A 24,002-nucleotide genomic window follows, 5' to 3' on the forward strand; every position below is an offset into this window, starting at 1 on the left:
TCTTCTTATCTAACTCCTCTGTTTTTTTTCTAATGATATAAATCTATAAATGTATACATAGATGTATGAAAATAAAAATAATAAAACATATTTTTTAAAGTAAATTTTATTCCATGTTTTGCAGACGTTATTTCTTTGTACTGTTTTCTTATCTTATTCAGATTGAGACACACTCAACGCTGCGTTTGGTCAGTTGTTGTTTTTTTGGAAGGGGAAGAAGAGTGACATAGCGTCACAAACAAAGAATATATACATATATATATATATAAGAATTAATTATAATTTTTGATCATACCATCAGTACTTGCAGAACTCCCTATTAAAAACGACTACCAAAAGCTGCTATTCCAGAAAAAGAATGCAACAAATTTACGATCTGCCATCATTAACAAATCCACAAATGATGGTAAAACAAAACACAGAACCACCCAATAAATTGGTCCATAAGATGAAATATTGGTTCAATCAATCGATTCTGAAATCGTCATTACATGGGTACCGTGACGATGATACTGTTGAATGTAGTCCTAAGACAGATTTGAATGATGCTCCATTGCAATCGTTCCCTGTGACTCCTGTAAGAACGAATGAAGGGAAGTTACAATTGGTTGAAGATGGAAGGGTCGCGATAGAAGAGGGAGATACACAATTGTTGGAATATAATTTATCGTCATTTCATGGAGATTTACAAATGAATAATGATTCCACTAAATTTTTCTCGTCCCAAATTGCAAACCATTTGAAATTTAAGACAACTTCTTCAAATAAATTAAGGAAACGTTTGGATATGATTGCCAGCAAGAAACAAACCGAAGTAAAACATATTAAAAAATTTATAACTGATATAAATCATTGGAGTAATATCCCACTTTTTCATAACGATACAAACGATACACATCTGGTCATTAAACAAATTACTACTTTATTTTCTCAAGATGTTCAATATCAAGAAAATATTATCAAACAATTGAAAGCAATTGTTAATGATTTAGAGTATGTATCTTTGAAGGAAAATGATTTAATTAATGATCATAAGAAATTGGTTCAAGAACATAAACGGTATAACAACATCAAAGTGAAAAAGGGTGCCAATCATCCAGAGACTAGTTTTTCTTTGGAAAGAGTCATTACAGCTGAACATTTGTATGAATCCATGAAGATTTCATTTCAAAGAATTATCTCTATTACAATGAGACAACTATTTCAAGACCTAAGTTACGAATATTATTCAAATAGTGAAGATATGAAGATTGTATCCTCAAGTTTAATTAAAGAGTTTATGATGTCATTGGAATCTCATAATTTTCAAAAATTTAATAATCAATTAGAACAATTAAAGAGGAAAAGAAACGAAAAAGTTTGGTCTCAATTTTCAATTGAAGAGAAACAAAATCCAATTAAATGGGAAAATATTAAAAGTGGAATTTATGAAAAAAATGATTCTTTATTACAAGATATCTATAAAGTTTTACCAAATAGTCATTATTCAAGAAGATTAAGAAGAGTTAATAGTTTTCCCTCAGATACTTATCTAAAACCTAATTTAGAGGATATCGATACAAGGATTGATTGTGGATTTGAACATGATTCTAATGTGAACATGTACAATAAATATGATACTCATGAATTGTTATCGGATAAGTATAATCCAATGTCAACAAATACATTCCTTTTACAGCCTAAAATTGATAAGAGGGGACCATTTCCGTCATCTTCTTCTTCTCCCCCTGCTATGGCAACATTGAAAGTTGTTGATACAAATATAGATGGTAATGGATCATCTAAGACTCAATCTAACCAAAAGCTAAAATCCCAAATTATGAATCCATCTAATTCCCAAATCCCAGTAGTCTCGCAAGACATCCAAAACATTACGAATGCCATTAATTTATTGGATAAAAATAGTTATTCGGCAGATTTCGAAAACAACCATTGGGATGACGAATTTAAATCTTGAATAGTTGTAAATGTATAAAACGCTTATTTGTTCTGCTGTAGTTATTTTATGCACCTATATCATTATTATACAGATATATGTATAGACCATCAGATATATAAACTATCCTTTTAAAACATTTTTGACTAATCATCTCTTTTTCGTCATCATTGTTTGTTTTATATATATATATATTATTAAATTTTACCAGACTTAGGGAAATCCTATTTCGAAGTTATTTTCAAACTCACGTTCTTCTGAATCATGTTTTTCTTGATAAAATAGAATAGTATCATTTTTGGCACTTGATAGAGTGTTTTTTGATTTAGATTCTTCTTTTTCCATACTATAAACTAAACGAACCAAGCAATCAATTTTCTTACTTTGTAGAAAGATTAATTCGTCAGAATTGGTTAATGATACAGTTTGATCCCGTGTTAGGAATTGATTATTCCTTTTATCGAATTCTGTTTCATCCCAATTCAATGAATAATCGTTCGGATAACAATCATTATTCCAAATATTGTCATTTACTTCATATATTGGAATATTATCAATCCAATGGGTGACTTTTTCTTTAGCTGGCATATCCTTGGTCCCTCGAGGGTCAAAATCATTTGGAAATGTACCACTATTTGTTGTCAATATATCTTCTGCCCCAACATATACATTGTTTAAAGAGGTATTTGGTACCTGATTTGAATTGGTTATGTTATGTATATTATTTCTCACATTATACTGAGGATGGTAATCCTTTTGCAAATGGTAGTCGTTAGAATTTATCAAATTATTATTATAGAATAATCCTCCCGAGGTCATTCCCATCATCCCATTTGACTGAATGGGATACCCAATAAAGTTGTTGTATGATGGTATCATATTATCTGTATTAGCTAAATATGTATTAGAACCAAACATATTTTGGGAATTTGATATATTTTGAGTTTTGTTATTGGCATCTCCATATTTTTGAGACTTAGAAAATACATTTTGGTGAAATCCAAACAAATTCGCATTACATTCTTCACAATTCTGAATATTATTCAAATTTCTAGGTGGAGAACTTTTACTTTGGATAATATGTTTCTGATGATTTGGATACTTATCAGGTGATACCCAATTTGTATTTGGACAACTTTCTAAAATCTGCCTATAATTGCGGGGTGTGAAGGGTTTCACGTTGTTAAATTCAAATTTACTTGGCATCCAGTTTATATCAATCAATTTTCAATATATTTACCTGTATACTACTCACCATTCCTCTTATTAGTGACAAACGATATATGTTTTCTTTTTATACTTATTTTCGTTTAAAGTAAATTATTTATATATTTGTGACGTATATATGACTTTGTTTTAATAAATGTCAGTCGTCTGAACTAAAATACGCGATACCTGAAAAGTTCAATTTTAAGAGCAATAACTTTATACAAAGTAATACATATATATTTACTTAGATACACCTAGCTAATAATTCGTAATATTATCTTTACACTTGTATATGTTAAACCTTGTATCATGAGAATTAGCAGCAACAAGCATCATTCTGTGAGGATGGAAACTCATAGCAGAAACAAAGGAGCTCGAAGCAATACGGTTTGATCTTATACCTGTTGCGCCAGCAATAGTACTGGCAACACCATTTCCACCAGTAGTGTTCTTAAAACAAGAAAGTAAGTCACCAGATGTAGTCCATATTTTAATCTGTTTTGTACTTGTGGCGATAACAGGAGCATGTTCGTGTATTTCAGCAGTAGCCATTGTTAAATAGTTTCTTTGAGTATTATTTGACCCATTATTTTCGTCTGAGAAAGTCCTAACGGGGTCTTCAGATCTTATATCCCATAATTCAACTACTCCATTGGTAGCACCACTTACCAATTCTCTATACCCACCTCTTTGCAAATGGACATTATTTATCCAAACGTCTCTACCACCACCACTGGTTCTCCAACGACGAATAATAGCATTTCTATGATCTAAACGACGATCATACACTCTAATTGTACCGTCACTGAATCCGCCTACAAAAATATCTCCTGCGAATTGATCTGAAGTTAAGGACGTCATCAATGCAGAAGTTTTGGCAGGTATATCTACTTCAATAGTTTCTGTATGGGCATCCCATACTCTAATAATCTTAACATCACCAGTTGCTAATAGAGACCCCCTACTTTGCTGCCACTCAGTAATCAGACCATACGATCTTGGCGTTAAAAGCATTTCTGTCAATCCCTTCCAAGAAGTGATATTTTCAACAGTATCCAATGAAGAATAGTTTTTGTAAAGTTTAATCATACCGTCAGATGATCCAATCATCATAATAGAGGTATCATCCTCATTAATAAATTTCAAATCTGTTATTTTAGTGCCAAATGGATTACCGTTGGAAAATCTCGATAACGTTTTACTTGTTTTCCAATCGAAAACCGTAATATTATCTCTATCATCAGCGACACCCAAATGATCTTCAAATTGTGTAAATTGTAATGTCTTTGGTTGTGTTTTATTATCGAGAGTAACAAATTTTTTTGACCAGTCACCATACAGTGCTAATTTTTTTTCATTTTGAGTCTCTTGAATTATAGAATCATTTCTATTTTTCCTCCAAAGTCTTCTATTGTACTCAATACTTCCTTTTTCGTCATTTTCTGGTTTTCTCATCTGCGGTTCTTGGAAATATTCGCAAGCATAATCCAAAAACGTACTTTGGAATGGTAATCTTAGCTTCTCTGTTCTACTACTATATCTAGGAACTTTAGGGGTTGGTGCCACCCCATGTTCATCATTCATTGACGAAACATTTATTAGGTCATTTTCATTCCCACTAGACACTGAGACGTTATCCGAATGATTCTTCGAAGTTTCGCCCATATCTAACCCTAGACTTTTGAAGATTTTGTTAATCGATAGAGGTGCTGTATAGCCACCATTTTGGTCAGATCTGGAAGTTTCCAGCAATTCATCATCAGTAATAGAATTATTACGATTATGACCTGTTGTAAATGAACGGATCTGGGTTTTACCACCATTTACAGGCAAATATTTAAATGCATATTTACCGACGGGAGACACTTTAGAGTTTCTTTTAACTAAATACTGTTCTAGTTTACCAAATGGCTCTCTAAGTTCCTTATACATACTCAGTTCGATAAGAACATAATCTATAACCTCTTCAGCTAATTCTCTGTTTTCAATATGAGGATCACTAGCCAATATTAAAAGGGCTTTCCAAACTGTACTAAAAACTGATCCATATCCGACAAATTGTTTATCATTATAATTTGCTGCCTCAGAATTTGTTCTCTCAAGTTGACTAACATTCTCCACTAGCTCATTAAAGGCAACAACAATGAAAAAATTGATGTACCTGTATACAGTCTTGGAAAGAAAAATAATTACTTCTTTTCTAACTAATGGGGATCCATCGTTGATAAGTTCTAAAGCGGCGATTAAATTTGTGACCTCTTGAGATCTTAGAATTTTTAAATCGATATTTTCCAATTGACGTTGCATATTAATACAACTATTCATCTGCTGTTCTAGCTTCATCTGTTGTTGTTCCATATGTTGTTGATTCTGTTTTTGATTATAATTATTAATTAACTGTTGTAATTGAATTTGTAATTGTTGATACTGTTGTTCATATTCTTGTTGTAGCCTAATAACGGTATCAGTATCGATATTTTCTGAAATGAAGTTGTTTAAACTTAATATTGTTGCAGTTCGCACTTCAGGAACAGGGTCATGCAGAGCTTCAAGTAGGACATCAAAGACATGGATCTCCATGCATATCGACTTATAGAGTGGATTTCCCGAATATAACAAACCTATAAAGATAACACACCATTGCCTTAGGAGTGGAATCTCCGAAATTTGGATATACACACATAATTTCTTGATGAGTTCTATCTCAAAACAGCATTTTTGTCCTACACTAAATTCTCTTATAAATGATGATAAAACAAAGACGGACATTGCTTTTTGCTCATCAGTAGTATCATTTGAATGGTAGATAGGACTAATGCTGTTTTTATGTGTCGGATCATGTTGTGGCAATCTTGCACTACTATAGGTTTTGCCATCTGATATCATAACTGGTGTACTGCCTCCATTACTAAGATTCCCATGTAAATTATTGTTAATACCAAAGTCGGGAACCAATACATTGATAAAATACATGAATCCCTTTTCCTTAATCAATTCTGCTTGTGTATTTTTATAATCAATGGACATTATTCTAGCCCATATAAATACTAAGATTGGTTTCAACTCTGGTGCCGGGCTTTGAAGTAGTTTTAACACATAAGGAAATATACCTATAGACAAAGACAAATATACAGCCCATGGTCCTAGGTCTAAAAATCGCGAGAGAAGAACCAATGCTCTGATACGATGCACTTGTGAAAGTAAGACTTGTAAAACGATCGGTAACTGTTCTGGAGGATTTCTAACATTAGAAACATATTTTAACCAAAGTTCAAATGCAGTAAGGTTTTGTTCAAAGAATCCTGAAAATTGCTGTTGAGGTAATTGTGTGATCACATTAACAGATGAAGGTTTCTTGTTCCCTGCATTGCTATTTTGCTGCAAACCTGGATGTGCGGCAAGAGACATTGTACTCAAATTACCAACATTAAACCTCGATTGACCTTGGATACTTTCCGGAACTCTATCATTTTGTTGCAGTTTTTGGGAAGATTGTTGACTCATATCGTTCTTTTGATTTTGCAATGATTCTTCATGTTGTAATATCATCTGAGACTCTAAATCTGATGTCTCTGGAGTATTTTTCAGATTGTCAACGATTTTACTCAAAACTTCATCCATGGCTAAGTCCCACGACTTCCACATTTCGTGTTTAGCTATCGAATCTGGTAACTCAGGAGTGGAGAGGGGATGGCAATTATACCAAGGCATTATTCTTTTTGCTAGTAGAAAATTACGGAAAAGTGCGGCAATCATTAAATCATGTCTGAACAACTTTTTAAAAAGAGATCTTGGCAAAGAAGTCCAAGCAATGGTATCTGTAATGGCGGTAAATATCCAATTTAATTCACCTAAAGGTGTTCTTCTATCGGAAAGCATACCTGGAATATTAATATTTGGTATTTTGGATTTATAAGCATTTTTGACATCATAATGTTTCTTAGAGTTATCAAAAAATATTTTATATTTGGTATCTTTTAGTGGTGAGCGTATTAAGAATATTCTAATGCTGATTTCAATTGGACAAGTTAAACAACATGTGAAGAGATCTGCTGGTAATTCTGGATTCATTATAAGTAATTCATTTGATCGACACGACGCTAATTGGAAACAATCTTTATATGCAGCTGTAGGTGACTGTGACGCATTATCATGATTTCCTTCTTCATCATCCTTAATTCTCTTTTCTACAAACTTTTCAAAATTCTTTACAATATTTCCAGCACTATTACAATCGTAGACAAATATACATGGCGCACCTAACCAAGTCTGTAAATCATATAAGGAAATTGGTATGTATTGGGTATATCCTCTATTAAATACCCAAATTTCACCGGATGGTGTCGGTTGGGGGACTCCATGCCCATTATAATGGAACAATATTTGATCATCCTTAGATTGTCTTCTCAATGAATTACAAAACCTTTTCACGTCTTCGACGCAAGGATCAAGACTCTGTTTATAACGTGTCCTAAGAGATAATGTTTCATATTGTGATTGTAAGTTTTTACCAATTTGCTCAATAGCCTTCTTCGAATCCTGGAAATTTAATGGATCTACCCAAGCTTCTACTCTAGCACATGGGTGTGTTTTAACGACATCTGGGGGATCGACTCCGAGGTTAAGACAGAGGAGGAGGGCGGCACTAACCGTTTTCTGACGATCTTTGGTGATCTTCCAATTTGTAATCGGTTGGTAATATTGTTCTTTATCTACTCGTTTCGTTTCTTCGGTTATTGGGTTCCCATTTGTTCTGTGTCTCTTATCATCAAAATAGAATATAAAATCGTTTGCTAAAGCCTGCAAAAGATGCTCATCTTTATATTGTTCTTCGAACCCATGTCTCATCTTGGTATTTAGATTCTGTAGTGGCTGAGGACCATATATTAGGGTCATTGTAAGGAAATTCTACTAAAAAAAGGAGTATAAATTAAATTTAGTTGTTAGTTTGAAACTGTGGAAACCTAACTGATGGTTTGTTGGTTCTTGTTAGATATTAAATGCCCCGAGCAACAATTGTTCTTCGAGAATACCTAATAACTTGAGCCACAATTCGGAAAATGGTAGAATGTGGTGTTATATGACCTTCTATTCCCTTTATTCCAAGTATAAATTGCTTATTAGTGTGTGACTCGTTTTCCCTTTGTTTTCAATTAGGTGTTGTTAATTTGGCTTTATCTCATAACGCTTTGAAAGTTAAAATTGAAAAATCGTCAAATCGGAGACAAAAGCAGTTTGGCCGATGAGCAGAGCCAGCAGCTTTTCTATTAAAAAACTCTGAATTAATCGATGAGTAAGCAACTATTAAAGAGATAATACTATCATTATTTGTGTTATTAAATTGTATTAAAATAGGTGGATAAAAACCATACCATTTTGTTTAAATTTAGGTAACCAAATAGAGTAGAAAAATGGCTAGTTCTTCTCATAACCCGGCTATTCTGTTCAGGAGGACATTAAGTTTGGCAGATTCTTCTGGGTTTGTGTTATGTTACGATAGCATATCACAGACTTCTCATGCTGTCGTTAATGAAGTTGTACATAATATATCTGGAACAATGGATTCAAATATCATATATATTGCATTTGAGACCTTAAATAGACCTAGTTTTGCTACCAATTTTATTGATGTAAATGAGATTGGTTTCTCTAAAGCGATAGAGACAGTTCAGAGTTTATTACCATCCACGACACCTAATGTCAGGTCTAAAAATCTGGTTGTTGTGGATTCATTAAACCATATTGCACTACCTGATTTGCCTAGTTTTATATCTTCGTTGGTTGCACCACATGTGACTTTGTTGGCTACTTATCATAAAGATCTTCCTGAGGGTTCTCCAAAAATTGGACTTGACAATTATCCAACTGCCGAAACTTTGTTACAATTCATGGCTACATCCATCTTTGATATTGAGCCATTGTTGCCAAGTGCATTAGATGCTACCGAATTAAGAGAGTCTATTGAGAAATTTCATATCCCTAGAGGTTTAAATAAATTACAATTTAAAGTTAATTTCACAAACAGAAGAAGATCTGGGAGATCATTAATATACGAGCTATTAGTCGATACTCAGACACATACGTATGAAGTGTTCCAGCATAATGAAGATGAGAATCAAGAGGAGACTCCAGAGATGTTACAAGATTTGACAACTTTCAATCTGTCTACAAGTGCAAAACAAAAGGAAGCAAAGGATCAAGTTGCATTACCATTCTTAGAGGCACAATCCGAATTTGCAGGTGGAACTGCTATTGTATATGAGTATGAGAAGGATGACGATTATGATGAAGAGGATCCTTATGAGGATCCATATTGATATAGAGAACGAGTATTCGATGGATATATATATATATATTATTATTATTATTATTATCTTGTATGGTATTTATACAGACCTTCAATGAATATATATATATATACATACATGAATACATCTAATCTAAAGACCTAGTTTTGATAATATCCGTTGTCTCAACATCATCAATTTATACTTGATAGACCTAGTTGCTAATATATTTTCTGCTTCTTCCATAGTGACCATCCTCTTGGTAATTAAATTATATAAGGTACCAAATATTAACCCCATAATCGTAGAGGAAATGATAATAACATTATATGGCATACTGAAATCAGGTGTAGACAAATATACCAATAATGTTGCTGTACGAAGCTGATATGGGACAGGTTCAAGAATAGTAATAATTAGGGATTCAATTTCAAAACCATGATTAGCATCTGGTGGATATTCAGTAAAATGTAATAATGCCTTGTCGAACTCATATGCCAGAGATATAGTACAATTGGCAGGTATAGTCATTATAAATTCTAACTGAGTAGATCTTTTACGATCTATCGAAGGCATGTAATATCGCGATTCGACAATATCGTTTAATGTTAGATTTTTGTGAGCTTCAGATGTAGCTTCCATCTCCAAAGTGGATAGGTAAATTCTCATGAACCATGGTAGAGATTCATAATATGACAATCTGACAGGTTTAGAAGTTGGGTTTGAAAAGACAGTACGTAGACCACCATGGTCTTGGCCATAGCCAGTTAGCGATCTACTGACATATATCGGAACATCATCGATTTGCGCTACTTCGTTGGTACTTCCAGATTCCATGTAGATATCGTAGTTACGATTTTCAGTAAGATCGAAACAGTTATCATCGGTACCAAATAGACCTTCATCCATTTTGATAGTAGCTAACCAGTTATCAGTTATGGAAACACAGATTCTAGAATGAGTGAAAGATAAATCATTTGAACCGGAAATGTTCTTACCAAATAAATCGGATAATGAGAATTGAATTTCGGTAGTTTCTGGGGATGGAAAACATTGATAACCATCATAGGGTTTTGATAAATCACAATATAAATCTTCACCACCCAATGGTTTTGGAATTGGATTTTTATTTCTGGCCAATACGCTAGGAATATGAGATACAACATCCACATTAGCTTCCATTTCGAAAAAACATTCCCCGTTGTTCAAGTAATGATTATTATCAACACATTTGGTCTTGACATCAATGGCCATATTATGCCACGTAGAATCAAAAAGTTTATGACCATCCAATAAAGAGGATATCCCAGATTTACCTTTACTTGGTAACAATTTCAATAGAGGAGTCAAATTTTCTGTACAAATAGGTTCGTTAGCAAGCGAAGCATGCATTAAATAGAGATTATTTGTTGGGTTAAATAGTGGTATCCCTTGCTCTTCTCTATCCTGTGGATTAAATGACAATACTGGGTAGTTAGTCTTGGAAACGTCAATGAAATTAATAGAAGCACAAAATGAACCACTTAACGAGTTAGCCAATGTTTTCCATTTTTTGAAGGCATCTTCCTTTGAACTACCTTCAATCAAAGCCCATAATTCAACACCAGACCCACCCGATTTGAAACCATCATGTGGTAGACGACCCCATTCTTCAGAATCCCAGTAACCTCTAGTAAATCTTAAATGAAGTTGTTTCACGTCAGTGCGGCGTAAGAGTGGTTCGATTGCCTTTGGAAAGACGGTATAATGATCATATGTATCGAAATCCAATGAGGAATCACCCGGAAAGAATGGTTCTGAGTTCATTTCAAATTCAAACGATGTGAGTAAATGGTTATGTGGTAATGGTCTTATATTCAAATGTTCTTCGTATGGATATTGTATTCCTGTTTCCATTATTCGAAATTTCTGACCGCTAACATTTGTACCTTCTGCATTGTTTAAGGGTTCTTCGGTGGCAATGGCCAATCCAATCAAGAACAACAATGTGTGCACAATTGAAACCATGGTATTGCACAGCATTCCAGTATTTGTCTTACGTGGTATCAATGGTAGTCTATTAACGTTTAACCACTAGTAATAAGGGTATTGTAACTAGGCTAGAACGCTATTTGTACTCTTGAATCAACATGAATAGTTTAAAGAATGATTACATTTATTACGTGTCTCTGTCTCTTACATAGTAATCTTGTTTTGGTCTTCGCAGGGAGCGAAGAACTTTTCCGAGAATACTAATAATTATATAATATAATAAGATAGATGAGGTATAACAAAACATATAAGATGCAAGCGGCTAAAGATAGAGAAAAGACTGTAATACACGTAATAGAAAATTTAACATTTGGTATTAGTTTTAAAAAGATTCTATCTGATTGCTAATGAGTGATAAGGGTACTAGTTATAGAGTAGGAGGGAGTTATTCCATCCCCCAGGAACTGAAAAATTCTATCCTTGAAGAAACCACTAGTGGCAATGCAGAAGAACATAGCGATGTGCTCCAAGAGAGAATGAAGCAGAGGACAATATATAATAAGGAAGATGACTACCACAAAAGGAGGCATGACTTGAAGAAGAAGAGAGATATTGATCAAGTAGATGACCAAGTTAATGAAACAACACAAATAGTAAAAAGGAAAAAGAAGTCTAGATGGGATGTTCAGTCCTATGTTATGCCAGAAGAATCGAAAGCGACTGTTCAGGAGATGAATGAGATTGATAATATACCGAGTGGTATGAACTTGAAGTATTTCAAAGCATCAGACAAAATACATTTCCAGTTAATATTAAAGAGGGATTCCGAAGTTAATATGAGTGAGGAAGAACAGAAAAGATACAAATATCTAGTGTTATTATTGAAAGTGAAAAATGGGAGTACACAAATTAGAAGGGATTCCATGAAGCAATTGATATCAAAATGTGATACATTTGGTCCAAAAATTATATTCGACTGTACCCTTCCGATATTATTAGATAGATCTTTAGAGGATCAAGAGCGTCATTTACTTATAAAATTTCTGGATAGATTGCTATTCAAGTTAGGAAGTTCCTTAAGGCCCTTTGCTAAAGATGTTTTAGCTGTACTGTCACCCCTACTTATAGACGAAGACCCCACTGTAAGGGTTACTGGGAGGGATGTGATAAGTAATCTAGCATCTGCTACTGGCTTAGTTACTATGTTACAAGTTATTCGTCCAGATATGGAGAATGAGGATGATTACGTTCGAAACATAGCTGCAAGACTGCTTGCAATAATATCTCGACCATTGGGAATTAACAATATTATTCCATTCATAGATGCTGCATGTCATTCAAGAAACTCATGGAGGTCTCGTCATACAGGGATTAAGAGTATCGGACAGATATCTAAATTGTTCGGTATAGCACAATTACCTTATTTAAACTCGATGATGCAATGTGTTTCTAATGGGCTAGATGATGAACATACGTCAATCAGAATGTTAACTGCCAACACGATCGCCACTCTGGCTGAAGATTCATATCCGTATGGTATTGAATCTTTTAATATTATTTTAGAACCACTGTGGAGGGGCTTAAGAAAACACCGAGGTAAGATGTTAGCTGCATTTGTACGATGCCTAGCATCCATTATACCATTGATGGATACAGAATATGCTGGTTATTATACAGAAGAATTATTGCATATAGTGAGTAGAGAATTCTACTCCCCCGATGAGGAAATGAGAAGAGCAATATTGATTGTACTACAGAAATGTGCCAAGGTAGAAACTGTTACCCCTAGATACTTGAGAGAAGAAATTGGTCCAATTTTTTTCAAAAACTTTTGGAATAGACGTGTAGCATTGGATAAGAATCTGAATAAAATGGTAACCTATACTACAGTAGTGCTAGCCGAAAAGATGGGCTCTGCTTATATTGTAGAAGAATTATTGAAACCATTGAGAGATGATTCTGAACCATTTAGATTTATGGCTATACATGCTGTTGATAGGGTTGTACAAGTAGTTGGAACGACAGAATTAGATAGTAGATTGGAATCAAGGTTAATTGATGCATTGCTAATAGCATTCCAAGATCAAAAGGATGGTGATCCAGTGATATTCAGATGTTTCGGGACAGTGGCTGAATCACTAGGTATACGTATGAAACCATTCTTATCTCCAATTGTAAGTGCTATCTTAAATCAATTAAGGCATAAGGATAAAATAATCCGACAAAATGCAGCAGACCTCTGTTGTATCCTGATACCTGTTATTAAGGAGTGTGGAGAAATTGAGATGATCAACAAACTTAATATTATTCTCTACGAATCATTAGGTGAAATGTATCCCGACGTTTTAGGGTCAATAATTAAAGTTATTGGTTCAATTCTATCTGTTATGGACTTCAAAGTATTACAACCGCCAATAAATCAAATTTTGCCATCATTAACGCCTATCTTAAGAAATAATCACAAAAAAGTCCAATTGAATACGGTGAGATTAATAGGTTGTGTAGCTCATAAAGGACCTGACTATATCCCTCCAAAGGAATGGTTGAGAGTATGCTTTGAGTTGTTAGAGCTCTTGAAAAGTACACACAAAAAAACGAGAGTAGCTGCAAATGCCACATTTGGTGAAATTGCGGAAGCAGTTGGACCTCAAGATGTTTTGGTTGTGTTATTGAATAATCTTAAAGTTCAAGAACGTCAATTACGTGTTTGTACCGCAGTTGCCATTGGTATTGTAGCGAAAGTATGTGGACCATATACAGTCTTACCTGCAATGATGAATGAGTACAAGACTCCGGAGACAAACGTTCAAAATGGTATATTGAAAGCCATGACATTCATGTTTGAATATATAGGGCCAATGTCCCAAGATTATGTTTATTTTATTTCACCGTTATTGGAAGATGCGTTGGTCGACCGTGACCTAATTCATCGTCAAACTGCAGCCACAGTAGTGAGAAATATCGCTCTGAATTGTATCGGGGTAGGTAATGAAGATATATTCATTCACTTATTAAATCTTTTGATGCCCAATGTGTTTGAAACCTCACCTCATGTTATCATTCGTATTTTGGATGGGTTGGAAGCATTGAATTATGCAGTTGGGCCAGGTATTTTTATGAACTACATATGGGCTGGACTGTTCCATCCTGCCAAGAATGTAAGAAATACTTTTTGGAAGTTGTATAATAAGATATACGTGGGTAATACTGATGCCCTAGTTCCTCACTATCCGGGCTTACAAGATGAAGAAAACAAGATAGAGGAATTGGACTGGGTTCTGTAGGCCTATAGATATGTAATTATTTAATAGCATGGATACATGTGTAAGACGTATAATATTAGTGATACAATAACATTTTTATTGTCTTGACCACATATTTCTGTAAGCCGCACGTTAGTAATTTTCTTTATCTTGAAGTTGTCCCATCTTGAAGTTTCCGAGACAAGCCGGTACTTCATGTCAAATATATTGAATATGTTTATTTAACATTTCTAATAGAACTTGCATGAAAATGTCGATATTTTCCATCTCCATTTTGGTATTATAAAAGTAATATCTTTAATCGTGCATATTTTAGTATTTCTCCTTTAAAATGCAAGAAGATGAATCGTACAGTATCCTAGGAACTCTGAGATATGATCCACAACTGACAACTATAACCGAGGACAAAGAAGGAACGAGTACCTTTCTAACTGTGAAGTCGAATTGGGGATCATACCACTTACCGTCAGATGACAATGGCTATAAATTTCCAGACTCATTTGATCTTAATGATGTTAGGATAAAAACAGAACTTGGTGACAGTACAAAGGTTAATTTCAGCGGGAATAAATACGCTATCATTGATATCACTCAATACAATTCTACAAAATATGATGATATTAGACATATAAGGTCTATTCTACTAGAAAGATTTTTATTTTATGAGCAACAGATTGGAAGAATGATATTTACTGCTAAGGCGCTAGGATTACGGGCTATTCCGAGCCCCCAGAGTATTCAAGAGTTATTATTACAAGGTATTGTTGGACATAAAGGTTATAACTGGGATAGTAGAAGTAACTTAATAACAGCTCTTAAGAAAAATAATTCTACTTATAAAATGAGGATTTTACTGGATAAAGAAGGTGTGTTACAAATTCAAAGAACGGAGATACCAACACTACCGTATTCCATTAATTATTTCTATAAAAATATATTGGGTGGTGTATTAGAATCAACTGAACCAACTTGGGATATATTCCTTGACGATTACCCTATAATATCATCACGTTTTACTACATATAAGACAACTAATCGTGACCACTACGATTTTGCAAGACGTGTATTACAGCAAAAGGTTTCAGCCTATCGTACTGATGATAGCATGGCGAAAAGTGAAATATTATTATTTAATAAGGATAATATTATTACTGAGGGTAGTATCACAAATATTGCGGTGAATGTTACAGACGAAAATGGTACCAAATATGTTACACCATTTTTGACTTCTGGTTGTCTATGCGGTACAATGAGATATTACTTGCTCAAAAAAGGTTATATTGAGGAAGGTGTTATCCAAAAAAGCAGCATAAACGTTGGAGATTCGATTTTATTATTTAATGGTGTGATGGGATGTGTTAAAGGGATCGTGAGAGGGTGATTATGTTTTGTGCACTCTTTATACATAGGTCTCATACTCTATATAGGTAAATGAAGAATACTTCTCTAAAATAAGACCTTTAATAATGTATCTATTTTACAATGAATTATATATATATATATATATATTTATATTTTTATACGTGTTAAACAAAGATATACATGTGTCTATTTTGTTCTACGTTTTTTATTATTTGTCTTACCACTAGCGCCAATAGTGATATTCACCTTTGGTGGGACAGGGAAACCATATGATTTAGCCACTTTTGCTAAATCAAGTTTATCGATTTGATATACAGTCTTTAATGAATGTGATGCATATGCTTGTAAGTAAGATCTGTAACCATCCTTAGCAGTCTGATGTAAATAATAATTGGATTTAATCAACTTTTCTAATTGTGATTGAACGTTAGCGATCTTATTCATTGGGAATTCGTATTCGTTTAATGGGACCTTGGCCGCCTTCAAATATCTTAAGAAACCCAATTCACTTGGGGTTAAAAACATAAGAGACTTACCTTTACCCTTTGTACCTCTTGCTGTTCTACCGACTCTATGAATGTAATCTCTTGGATCATCAGGAGGGTCGAATTGAACAATCCAATCGACAGATGGGATATCTAAACCTCTGGCTGCAACATCGGTACACACAAGAATCCCTCTTTCAGCGTTACAGAATTCGAAAAATGTGTTTGTTCTCTTTTGTTGTTTTTGTTTACCATGAAGTTCTAGGACGGGTAGATCGATATAGTTCAACAATTCAGCGTAATATTTCACAGAATTACATGAGGATAAAAAGACAATAATTTTCTTCTTTTGGTTTCTCTTTAAGAAAGAGAACAGTAACAAGAATCTCTTGTCACTCTCGCATACAACATAACCTTGTTCTAACCCTTCTACTGTTGATGCATCCTTTTCCGGGACAACATTGATGAATAAAGGACCCTTTCTTAAGGAGATTCTTGCCAAATCTTCGACCTTGGTTGTTTGTGTAGCAGAGAATAGCATGGATTGTCTATCTTCATTAGGTAAGATTTTAATAATTTGTTTCATTTCATCTTCAAACCCGATTTCCAGAATTCTATCAGCTTCATCGATGATTAAAGCCTTTAAGTTTTTAAACACAAAGCCTTGAGTGTTTTGTAAATGATCCAGTAGTCTACCAGGGGTCGCAATCAACAAGTTTACGCCTTTAACTAACTTGTCGGCTTCTTGTCTTCTGTTAGCACCACCAATGACGATACCGAATGTTTGAGAATGGAATTCCATCAATTCTCTAGCAACACCAAAAATTTGCAAAGCCAGTTCTCTTGTTGGGGTGATGACAACGACACCAGTACCGTTTCTTGGTTTAAATTTCAATGAATGTAGCATTTCAATAGCAGGAATCAAGAATGCTAAAGTCTTACCAGAACCAGTCTTGGCAGCACCTAGGACATCTCTACCGGCCATCAAGGGAGGGATAGTTCTAGCTTGAACAGAAGTCATCTTGGTGAAGCCCATCTTTTCAATGGCTTTCAAAGTAGGTTGCGATAAGTTTAATTCACTAAAGTTTTCTACGACATTGACGTCGGCACTGTCATCAGTGACAGGTTTACTGTCGTCTTCTCTGGAACGTTTCACAGTATCACTCATATTATGTTTGTACTTGTCTGCCTGTGTTCTTGTAAATCTTTTCGAGATGTGTTGTAATAATATATTATATGATGTGTAAGCTAATTTATCAAGTTGATGAAGTAATTGTTATTATTGAGATGCCCAAGCTCATCGCATTATTCTAAAGTGAAAATAAAATAATCGAAGAAAAATTTTCCAGTGACCAGCGGGCCGTGCAGCGAGAAACAAAAAAAAGAATAAGGTGCAATTACCCGGCTGCTCACGTGACGAAAATCAACAACTACAGCACGTGACTTTTGGAAATATTATATTACATATTTTCGAATGAATGTTGATAGGTTTGAGACCGTTTCATTGAGGACCAAATATGATAATGGGTAGTATTGTTCAGAACATCTGCTATTCAACACGGTGTGGTTCAACTATTGAACTTGAACAAACTATTATAATCACTAATATACTCCAGAATAGCAACCACCGGAAAGACGTGGGGGAGGGTGGAAGACAACAAATAGAGTGGAAAGGAACTAAACAGTTTTAGCTCCGTCGCAGTTCAGCAACCCTCTCGCTATCTCTTTCTCCTTTCCGCAGCTATTACAAATGCTTGCCACTCGGAACAACTATATTTTTCGTAGAACCCGCTTTCTTATCTCAAAAATTGCGGTGGGGGCAGTGGGAAGTGAGGTCAAAATGCGCTCATTACAAAGCTGCACGTATATTGCTTTGTTACCACCCTTGGTGCAAAGATCTCCCGACCCCCCGCAGAGACACTCATTTGTACAATTTTGACCGGTGACATCCTGGCCGCGAACCCTAAGGCAGCCCGAACGGAACCCTAAGAGAAGCTATGCGTATTTTTGTTTTGTGAATGATCCGTACCGAACTGTCGTGTACTCCGAACGAAACATTACAACACTGTGCTACCTCTAATAGGAAGTGCTTGCACGCAAATTTACCTGACTCCTCATCACCCACAGAAAGGCAACCACCTATCCGTTCCATGTAAACCCTCTCTAAACCCTGGAGGGAACATCCTGTGGGGGGCACACTCGCCTGTGTGCGACAGGGAAATTTTCGTTGCAATAACACGGAAATTTGCAATTTGAATGGAAAAACTCGCTCTGCTCTCTCCGCTCTTCAGGAAACTCCCGCAAAATTGACACGGTCAATGGTACCACAGAATGCGTCCATCTACAGCTGATTCTTAGCACTCACCCATACATTGCTTTCCCCCCCCCACTGAATTATCCTGCTGAGGAAAAGCGGTTGTTGATAAGCGAACCGACAGACACACACAGAGAATCGCGTTTGTTCTGTTATTGTCACGTTCGTTCGTTCATTCGTGCTTAATAATAAGATACGGGGGAGGCCAAGGGACGAAGGAAAGCAGGTTTTTAAGATTGGAAAATTTGAATTCAATAATTGAATAATTCCGGATATTTTCAATAATAGAAGGTAATTATCAGAATATTATATAACTGAAAAGGTTTAGTACCTCTTTACTCAATATAACTAATTACCTTCTTGCTACATTGCATTCATGTACTTATATATATATAAGGGAAGTATACCTCAATAATATTTTCATATATATTTTGCAGTTCTGTCCTCGCATGGACTAAAGAAAGTAAAATATTAAAATAATAACAACAACAGTTTTTACTTTTCCTCCCAAATATGTGTGGTGTAACGATAGATTCAGGAAGATCACAACCTTCACTGGCTTTCAGTATGAGTGGTAACTCTTCATCTAATATCAAGCCTTCAAAGAGTTCGCCTTTGCTAGCTACAGATGACGACATGATTAAATGTAAATATTTAACGAAGTCTTCGCAATTAGGTGACGGGAATTTTAGCGTAGTGAAAGAATGCATTAATGTACAGACAAAAGAAACGTACGCAATGAAATTAGTTCACAAAAATTTAGTGAAAAATAAATTGCAATTAATTAAAAGAGAATTCGGTTTATTGAACGCTCTTTCGGCGGAAATTAGACATCTGGAAAATCATTCTAATAATAACAATATTCAATTGGATTTCTTTCAAGGTCATCACCATATCTTGCAACTATACGATTATTTCGAAACCGAAGAAAATATCGTATTGATTACTCAATTATGTGATAAAGACGATCTGTACGAAAAGATTATTAAGAATGGACATCTGGATTTAAATAAACAAGTCGCTGCTTATACCGCGTGTATGGTTAGTGTATTGCAATTCCTACATTCGCAACATGTTATCCATAGAGACATCAAAGCAGAAAATGTGCTGTTTCGTCTTCACAAGAAAAGATCTCCTCAATTGTTAACTTTAAATAAATTACCTGAACAATACGATTTATCCGCTCATGACCTGATCCTGGCCGATTTCGGTCTAGCAACAAGAATTACAGATCCTACCGCTACGAGTCTTAAGGAGTATGTCGGGACAATATCGTACATTGCACCAGAAATCGTTAAATGTAAAAGTGTGGCATTCATGGCCACAGAGGAATTATCCAAGATACAGAGTTATGGAACAGGTGTCGACATTTGGGCGCTGGGAGTCCTTGTGTTCTTCATGGCATTTGGATACACTCCATTTGATTGTGAGACAGATGAAGAAACTTTGGACTGTATCACAAAATGCGACTATTATATCGATGAAGAATATGCGGAAATGGAAGAATATAAACAATTTTGGAATTTTATTCAATGTTGTTTCGTCGTAGACCCGAAAAAGAGACGTACTGCGCAACAATTAAGGTCACATCCTTTCATAGAAAAATTCTTCGATAATAATAACAGTAATGGTGCAGTCAACAATCAGAATGTTGGTTCCGCAACAAATGTGTCGATGGGATCCCTTCTGGCAGTGGATAGACCGGACCTGGGACCAAGAAACCATTCGTTTAATACTTTGAGAAAATTGCAATCCCCAGAGAGATCGGATTCATTGTTAAATCCATTGTCATGGTCGCCCTCGCGCGATCCTAATTATTCTTATACTGCAACATCTAATAGTAGCAATGGTAGCGATACGAACATGTTGAGTCACGATCCAAGCTTTGTTGCAATTAATAATGAAACAGGTGCGTTGGAAGAACCACAAAGAATAACAAGTCATAAATCCAACAGTTCTGCGAAGAAACCAATAATTAGAAGAACCATTTCGATGACCTCGGTGAAGAATTCTCCATCGTCCTATAAAGTCAACAAGGTAAACAATGCAAGTATCATAGCTTCCCATTCTACTTTCTTCTTGGATCCTCAACCTCCAAAGGGTTCATTGATGAATGGACGGTTCAGTGAGAATCCTCAGCAATTATCCAATTTCGATAGCACACCAAGAAGTGTCTCAAGAGATAACTCTTCACGAAGTTTGTTCTCGATGCTCAGTCATGAAAGTGATGATGGTGGAGCCAGTCATCAAAAGAGAATGAGTGAGAATAATTGGCATGATAATGATTTCCATCAAATGGAAGGTGGAACAGTCACCTTTGAACTGGGTTCAAGTGATGAAGAAGACTGAGCATCGATACCATAATTTAAACGCATACATACGACAATATTTAATGAACTTTTTAAATAAATAAAAAATCAATATTCTTTTTTACCATCTGTTTCTCTTGCTTGCCCTGTATGATTATTTGTAGTGCCTTCTTAAAAAAAAAAAACAGCACAACTAAAATTTGGTATTAAATATTTAAGAAGCGCGAAATAAGTGTAAAAGGAAAGCTATACTTTTAACACATGTAAGCAAAATCACAAGTGAGAAATTGGCAATTCAAATCAAAAGAAGTATCAAACTCACTTAAAGGAGAGACGATAAAATGGACTCGTACAGTCTTAAGAAGGATAACAGAAAGAAATTTCAAGATAAACAAAAATTGAAGCATAAACATGCAACACCGAGTGATCGAAAATATTATGGTTTAAAGAAAGATGAAGAGACTCGAGAAAAGGAAAAATTGGTAGCAGAAGAGAAAGAGAGAAAACTAGGTAACAATCTTACTCGATATGATGAAGATGCTGATATTAATGAACAATTAGATACGTATGATTCTACTTCAGATCGTCAAAAATTACAAACAATATTACAAGAAAGAGCCGAAATTGCCGCTAATGGTGAGGATGATATTACTAAGTTGATGTCAAATAAAGGAATAGATGAGTATACTTCTAAAGATATACATAGTATGGATGTTGATGAATTGAATCGTATACTTGGTAGAGGTGATAACGTAGGTTCAACTGTGACTACGGATAAACTAAGGCAAACAGTAACAAATGAAAAAGAACCTGTTAAACCATTAATTTCACATAATAATACCCCTGCAGAAAATAAAAAAGTTGAGACATTTGTTCCTTCAAATTTACAGGAAGATCAAGATTTCTTAGATGACATCTTATAAAATGAATATATTTGTCTCCTGAGTGTATGTGTGGAATAACTATAGTAGAGATACTTCTAACTTAACATAAGCCTATCTTCTAAATGCATTAATTTACTTAATAAAGTTCAACAATTACATCTGCGAAGAATATATTTATGTATTTCTTAATCAGCTGACAGTGCCATCCATCGACAATCCTCCATCACGGGCATTCAAAACAGCAAAGGACAGAACCAAAATCCAACACGATATCAAATTAATCAAAATACCGCTTGTTCCTAACCAGAACTCCATAGACTGGTGTTTTAGTAATTAATAATTAAATGATTATCTGCCATCCTTTAAAATAGCATTCTAACGAAATCCCCTCTTCCTATTCCTCCTTCTCCCCCTCTTAGTAAGAGGAGATCAAAATATCCGAACCCTGTATTACTTACTGCGATGGTGCGATCCGCGCTGCGTGAGACAAATAAAATTATGTGAAATGGAACCACCACCACAACGCTCTCTGCTCTCTCACCCAAAAACAGTACTTGTTTATTAATACGCGCGGAATTTGTATTGGAAGATTTTCGGCTCATAAAGAAATAGAAATATCGACGTCATTGCTCCCCTTCTCAGTGTCTCAGTTACACTCATTCTGCGCCCCTCTCTGTGCTCGTTAACCAGTTTCGGATATGAAATTGGAAGTGGCTGGATCGGACTCATGTTTAAGATGACGATGATAAGCAAATATCGTGGTCCCTATGACACATCAAGGGGTGGGTGGGGCAATCGGTTACTAATATATGTCCCTGAACATATATATATAAGGACATTATTTTCCAAATATTTCTCGAGTTGTTTTAAGGTTGTTTTAAGGTTGTTTATTTTGTCTTGTTTTTTGTTATTATTTCTGTTCATACCATATATCTTACACGCTACGCTTTGGATTTTACTTACAATTATTAATATTATTAAGTGATGTCTGAATTTGAAAGAAGAATAAATTACAGAACTCAAATCGAGCAACAATTGCTCAAAAATAAATTACAACTAGATTCCTTGGATTATGAAGGGTCACAATTAAAACCGGGGTTTAGAACTAGTTTGGATGATACTCCTGTAGAAGTGGATCCCGATTCCAAAATTTTCTATTTTGATATCGATAATACTCTATACAGGAGATCTACAGGCATTCAAGAAATGATGCAAGACGCAATATATCATTATGTGCGTAATGAATTGAGTATTCCATCAGGAACGGCAAAACATATTATGAATACATATTATAAACAATATGGTCTAATGGCAGCAGGTTTAGTACACAACTTTAATATTGATCCATTAAAATATAATATGATGGTCGATGATTCTTTGGAAATTGGTCATGTTTTAAAGCCTGATCTAAAATTAAGAAAAGTATTATTACAATTGAAAGAAGATAATCAAATTGAAAAATTATGGTTGTGTACTAATGCTTATGTCAATCATGCAGTTCGTTGTATTAGACTTTTAGGTATTGCAGATTTATTCGATGGTATTACGTTCACACAATATGAATCTTCTTCAAGAGAAATTATTTGTAAACCTGATCATAGATTTTTCGAAAGAGTGAAAAGAGAAAGTGGATTAGGTAATTGGAATAATGCATTTTTCATCGATGATAGTTTTGCTAATATTCAATCTGCTGCTGCCTTAGGGATGAGTAAATGTTTCTTAGTGACTGAAACTACTACAGATGACGGAAACAAATTAAAAGCTATACAAAGTATAGATGATCCTGATGATAAAGAATTGGAGAAAGGTTTATTGAACAACATTATAGTGGTCAATAGTGTATTGGATTTACCAAAGGCTGAACCACAATTATTTATCTAATAATAACTTACATTATACATTCGTCATCGTCATTATATTTTTTTTATTCTATAAATTTATTCAATTATATATATATATATATATGTCATTACTTTAATACA

The 24,002-nt window shown here is 34.6% G+C and overlaps 11 protein-coding genes across 11 annotated transcripts; 7 read left to right on the plus strand and 4 right to left on the minus strand.

Moving 5' to 3' along the window:
- Positions 1-358: 358 nt before the first annotated feature.
- Positions 359-1,957, plus strand: SSP1 (Ssp1p; the record flags this gene model as incomplete). The annotated part of the gene is made up of 1 exon (XM_041552114.1): positions 359-1,957. One exon carries the CDS (start codon positions 359-361, stop codon positions 1,955-1,957), a length of 1,599 nt encoding a protein of 532 aa, XP_041408048.1.
- A 192-nt stretch (positions 1,958-2,149) lies between these two features.
- On the minus strand, positions 2,150-3,142 carry PFS1 (Pfs1p; the record flags this gene model as incomplete). The annotated part of the gene is made up of 1 exon (XM_041552115.1): positions 2,150-3,142. One exon carries the CDS (start codon positions 3,140-3,142, stop codon positions 2,150-2,152), a length of 993 nt encoding a protein of 330 aa, XP_041408049.1.
- Positions 3,143-3,403: 261 nt separating this feature from the next.
- Positions 3,404-8,041, minus strand: KOG1 (ubiquitin-binding TORC1 subunit KOG1; the record flags this gene model as incomplete). The annotated part of the gene is made up of 1 exon (XM_041552116.1): positions 3,404-8,041. The coding sequence occupies one exon, from the start codon at positions 8,039-8,041 to the stop codon at positions 3,404-3,406; it is 4,638 nt and encodes a 1,545-aa protein (XP_041408050.1).
- Positions 8,042-8,556: 515 nt separating this feature from the next.
- On the plus strand, positions 8,557-9,462 carry IKI1 (Elongator subunit IKI1; the record flags this gene model as incomplete). Its single annotated transcript, XM_041552117.1, has 1 exon — positions 8,557-9,462. The coding sequence occupies one exon, from the start codon at positions 8,557-8,559 to the stop codon at positions 9,460-9,462; it is 906 nt and encodes a 301-aa protein (XP_041408051.1).
- A 123-nt stretch (positions 9,463-9,585) lies between these two features.
- GPI16 (GPI-anchor transamidase subunit GPI16) lies at positions 9,586-11,454 on the minus strand (the record flags this gene model as incomplete). Its single annotated transcript, XM_041552118.1, has 1 exon — positions 9,586-11,454. The coding sequence occupies one exon, from the start codon at positions 11,452-11,454 to the stop codon at positions 9,586-9,588; it is 1,869 nt and encodes a 622-aa protein (XP_041408052.1).
- Positions 11,455-11,810: 356 nt separating this feature from the next.
- HSH155 (U2 snRNP complex subunit HSH155) lies at positions 11,811-14,687 on the plus strand (the record flags this gene model as incomplete). The annotated part of the gene is made up of 1 exon (XM_041552119.1): positions 11,811-14,687. The coding sequence occupies one exon, from the start codon at positions 11,811-11,813 to the stop codon at positions 14,685-14,687; it is 2,877 nt and encodes a 958-aa protein (XP_041408053.1).
- A 310-nt stretch (positions 14,688-14,997) lies between these two features.
- ABZ2 (aminodeoxychorismate lyase ABZ2) lies at positions 14,998-16,047 on the plus strand (the record flags this gene model as incomplete). Its single annotated transcript, XM_041552120.1, has 1 exon — positions 14,998-16,047. The coding sequence occupies one exon, from the start codon at positions 14,998-15,000 to the stop codon at positions 16,045-16,047; it is 1,050 nt and encodes a 349-aa protein (XP_041408054.1).
- Positions 16,048-16,214: 167 nt separating this feature from the next.
- HAS1 (ATP-dependent RNA helicase HAS1) lies at positions 16,215-17,681 on the minus strand (the record flags this gene model as incomplete). Its single annotated transcript, XM_041552121.1, has 1 exon — positions 16,215-17,681. The coding sequence occupies one exon, from the start codon at positions 17,679-17,681 to the stop codon at positions 16,215-16,217; it is 1,467 nt and encodes a 488-aa protein (XP_041408055.1).
- A 1,659-nt stretch (positions 17,682-19,340) lies between these two features.
- Positions 19,341-21,176, plus strand: TDA1 (protein kinase TDA1; the record flags this gene model as incomplete). Its single annotated transcript, XM_041552122.1, has 1 exon — positions 19,341-21,176. One exon carries the CDS (start codon positions 19,341-19,343, stop codon positions 21,174-21,176), a length of 1,836 nt encoding a protein of 611 aa, XP_041408056.1.
- Positions 21,177-21,477: 301 nt separating this feature from the next.
- On the plus strand, positions 21,478-22,059 carry KABA2_08S05808 (uncharacterized protein; the record flags this gene model as incomplete). Its single annotated transcript, XM_041552123.1, has 1 exon — positions 21,478-22,059. One exon carries the CDS (start codon positions 21,478-21,480, stop codon positions 22,057-22,059), a length of 582 nt encoding a protein of 193 aa, XP_041408057.1.
- Positions 22,060-23,004: 945 nt separating this feature from the next.
- On the plus strand, positions 23,005-23,901 carry KABA2_08S05830 (uncharacterized protein; the record flags this gene model as incomplete). The annotated part of the gene is made up of 1 exon (XM_041552124.1): positions 23,005-23,901. The coding sequence occupies one exon, from the start codon at positions 23,005-23,007 to the stop codon at positions 23,899-23,901; it is 897 nt and encodes a 298-aa protein (XP_041408058.1).
- Positions 23,902-24,002: the final 101 nt, after the last annotated feature.

Source organism: Maudiozyma barnettii, assembly GCF_903064755.1.
Source record: "Maudiozyma barnettii strain CLIB 1767 genome assembly, contig: KABA2_08, whole genome shotgun sequence".
NCBI lineage: Eukaryota > Fungi > Ascomycota > Saccharomycetes > Saccharomycetales > Saccharomycetaceae > Maudiozyma > Maudiozyma barnettii.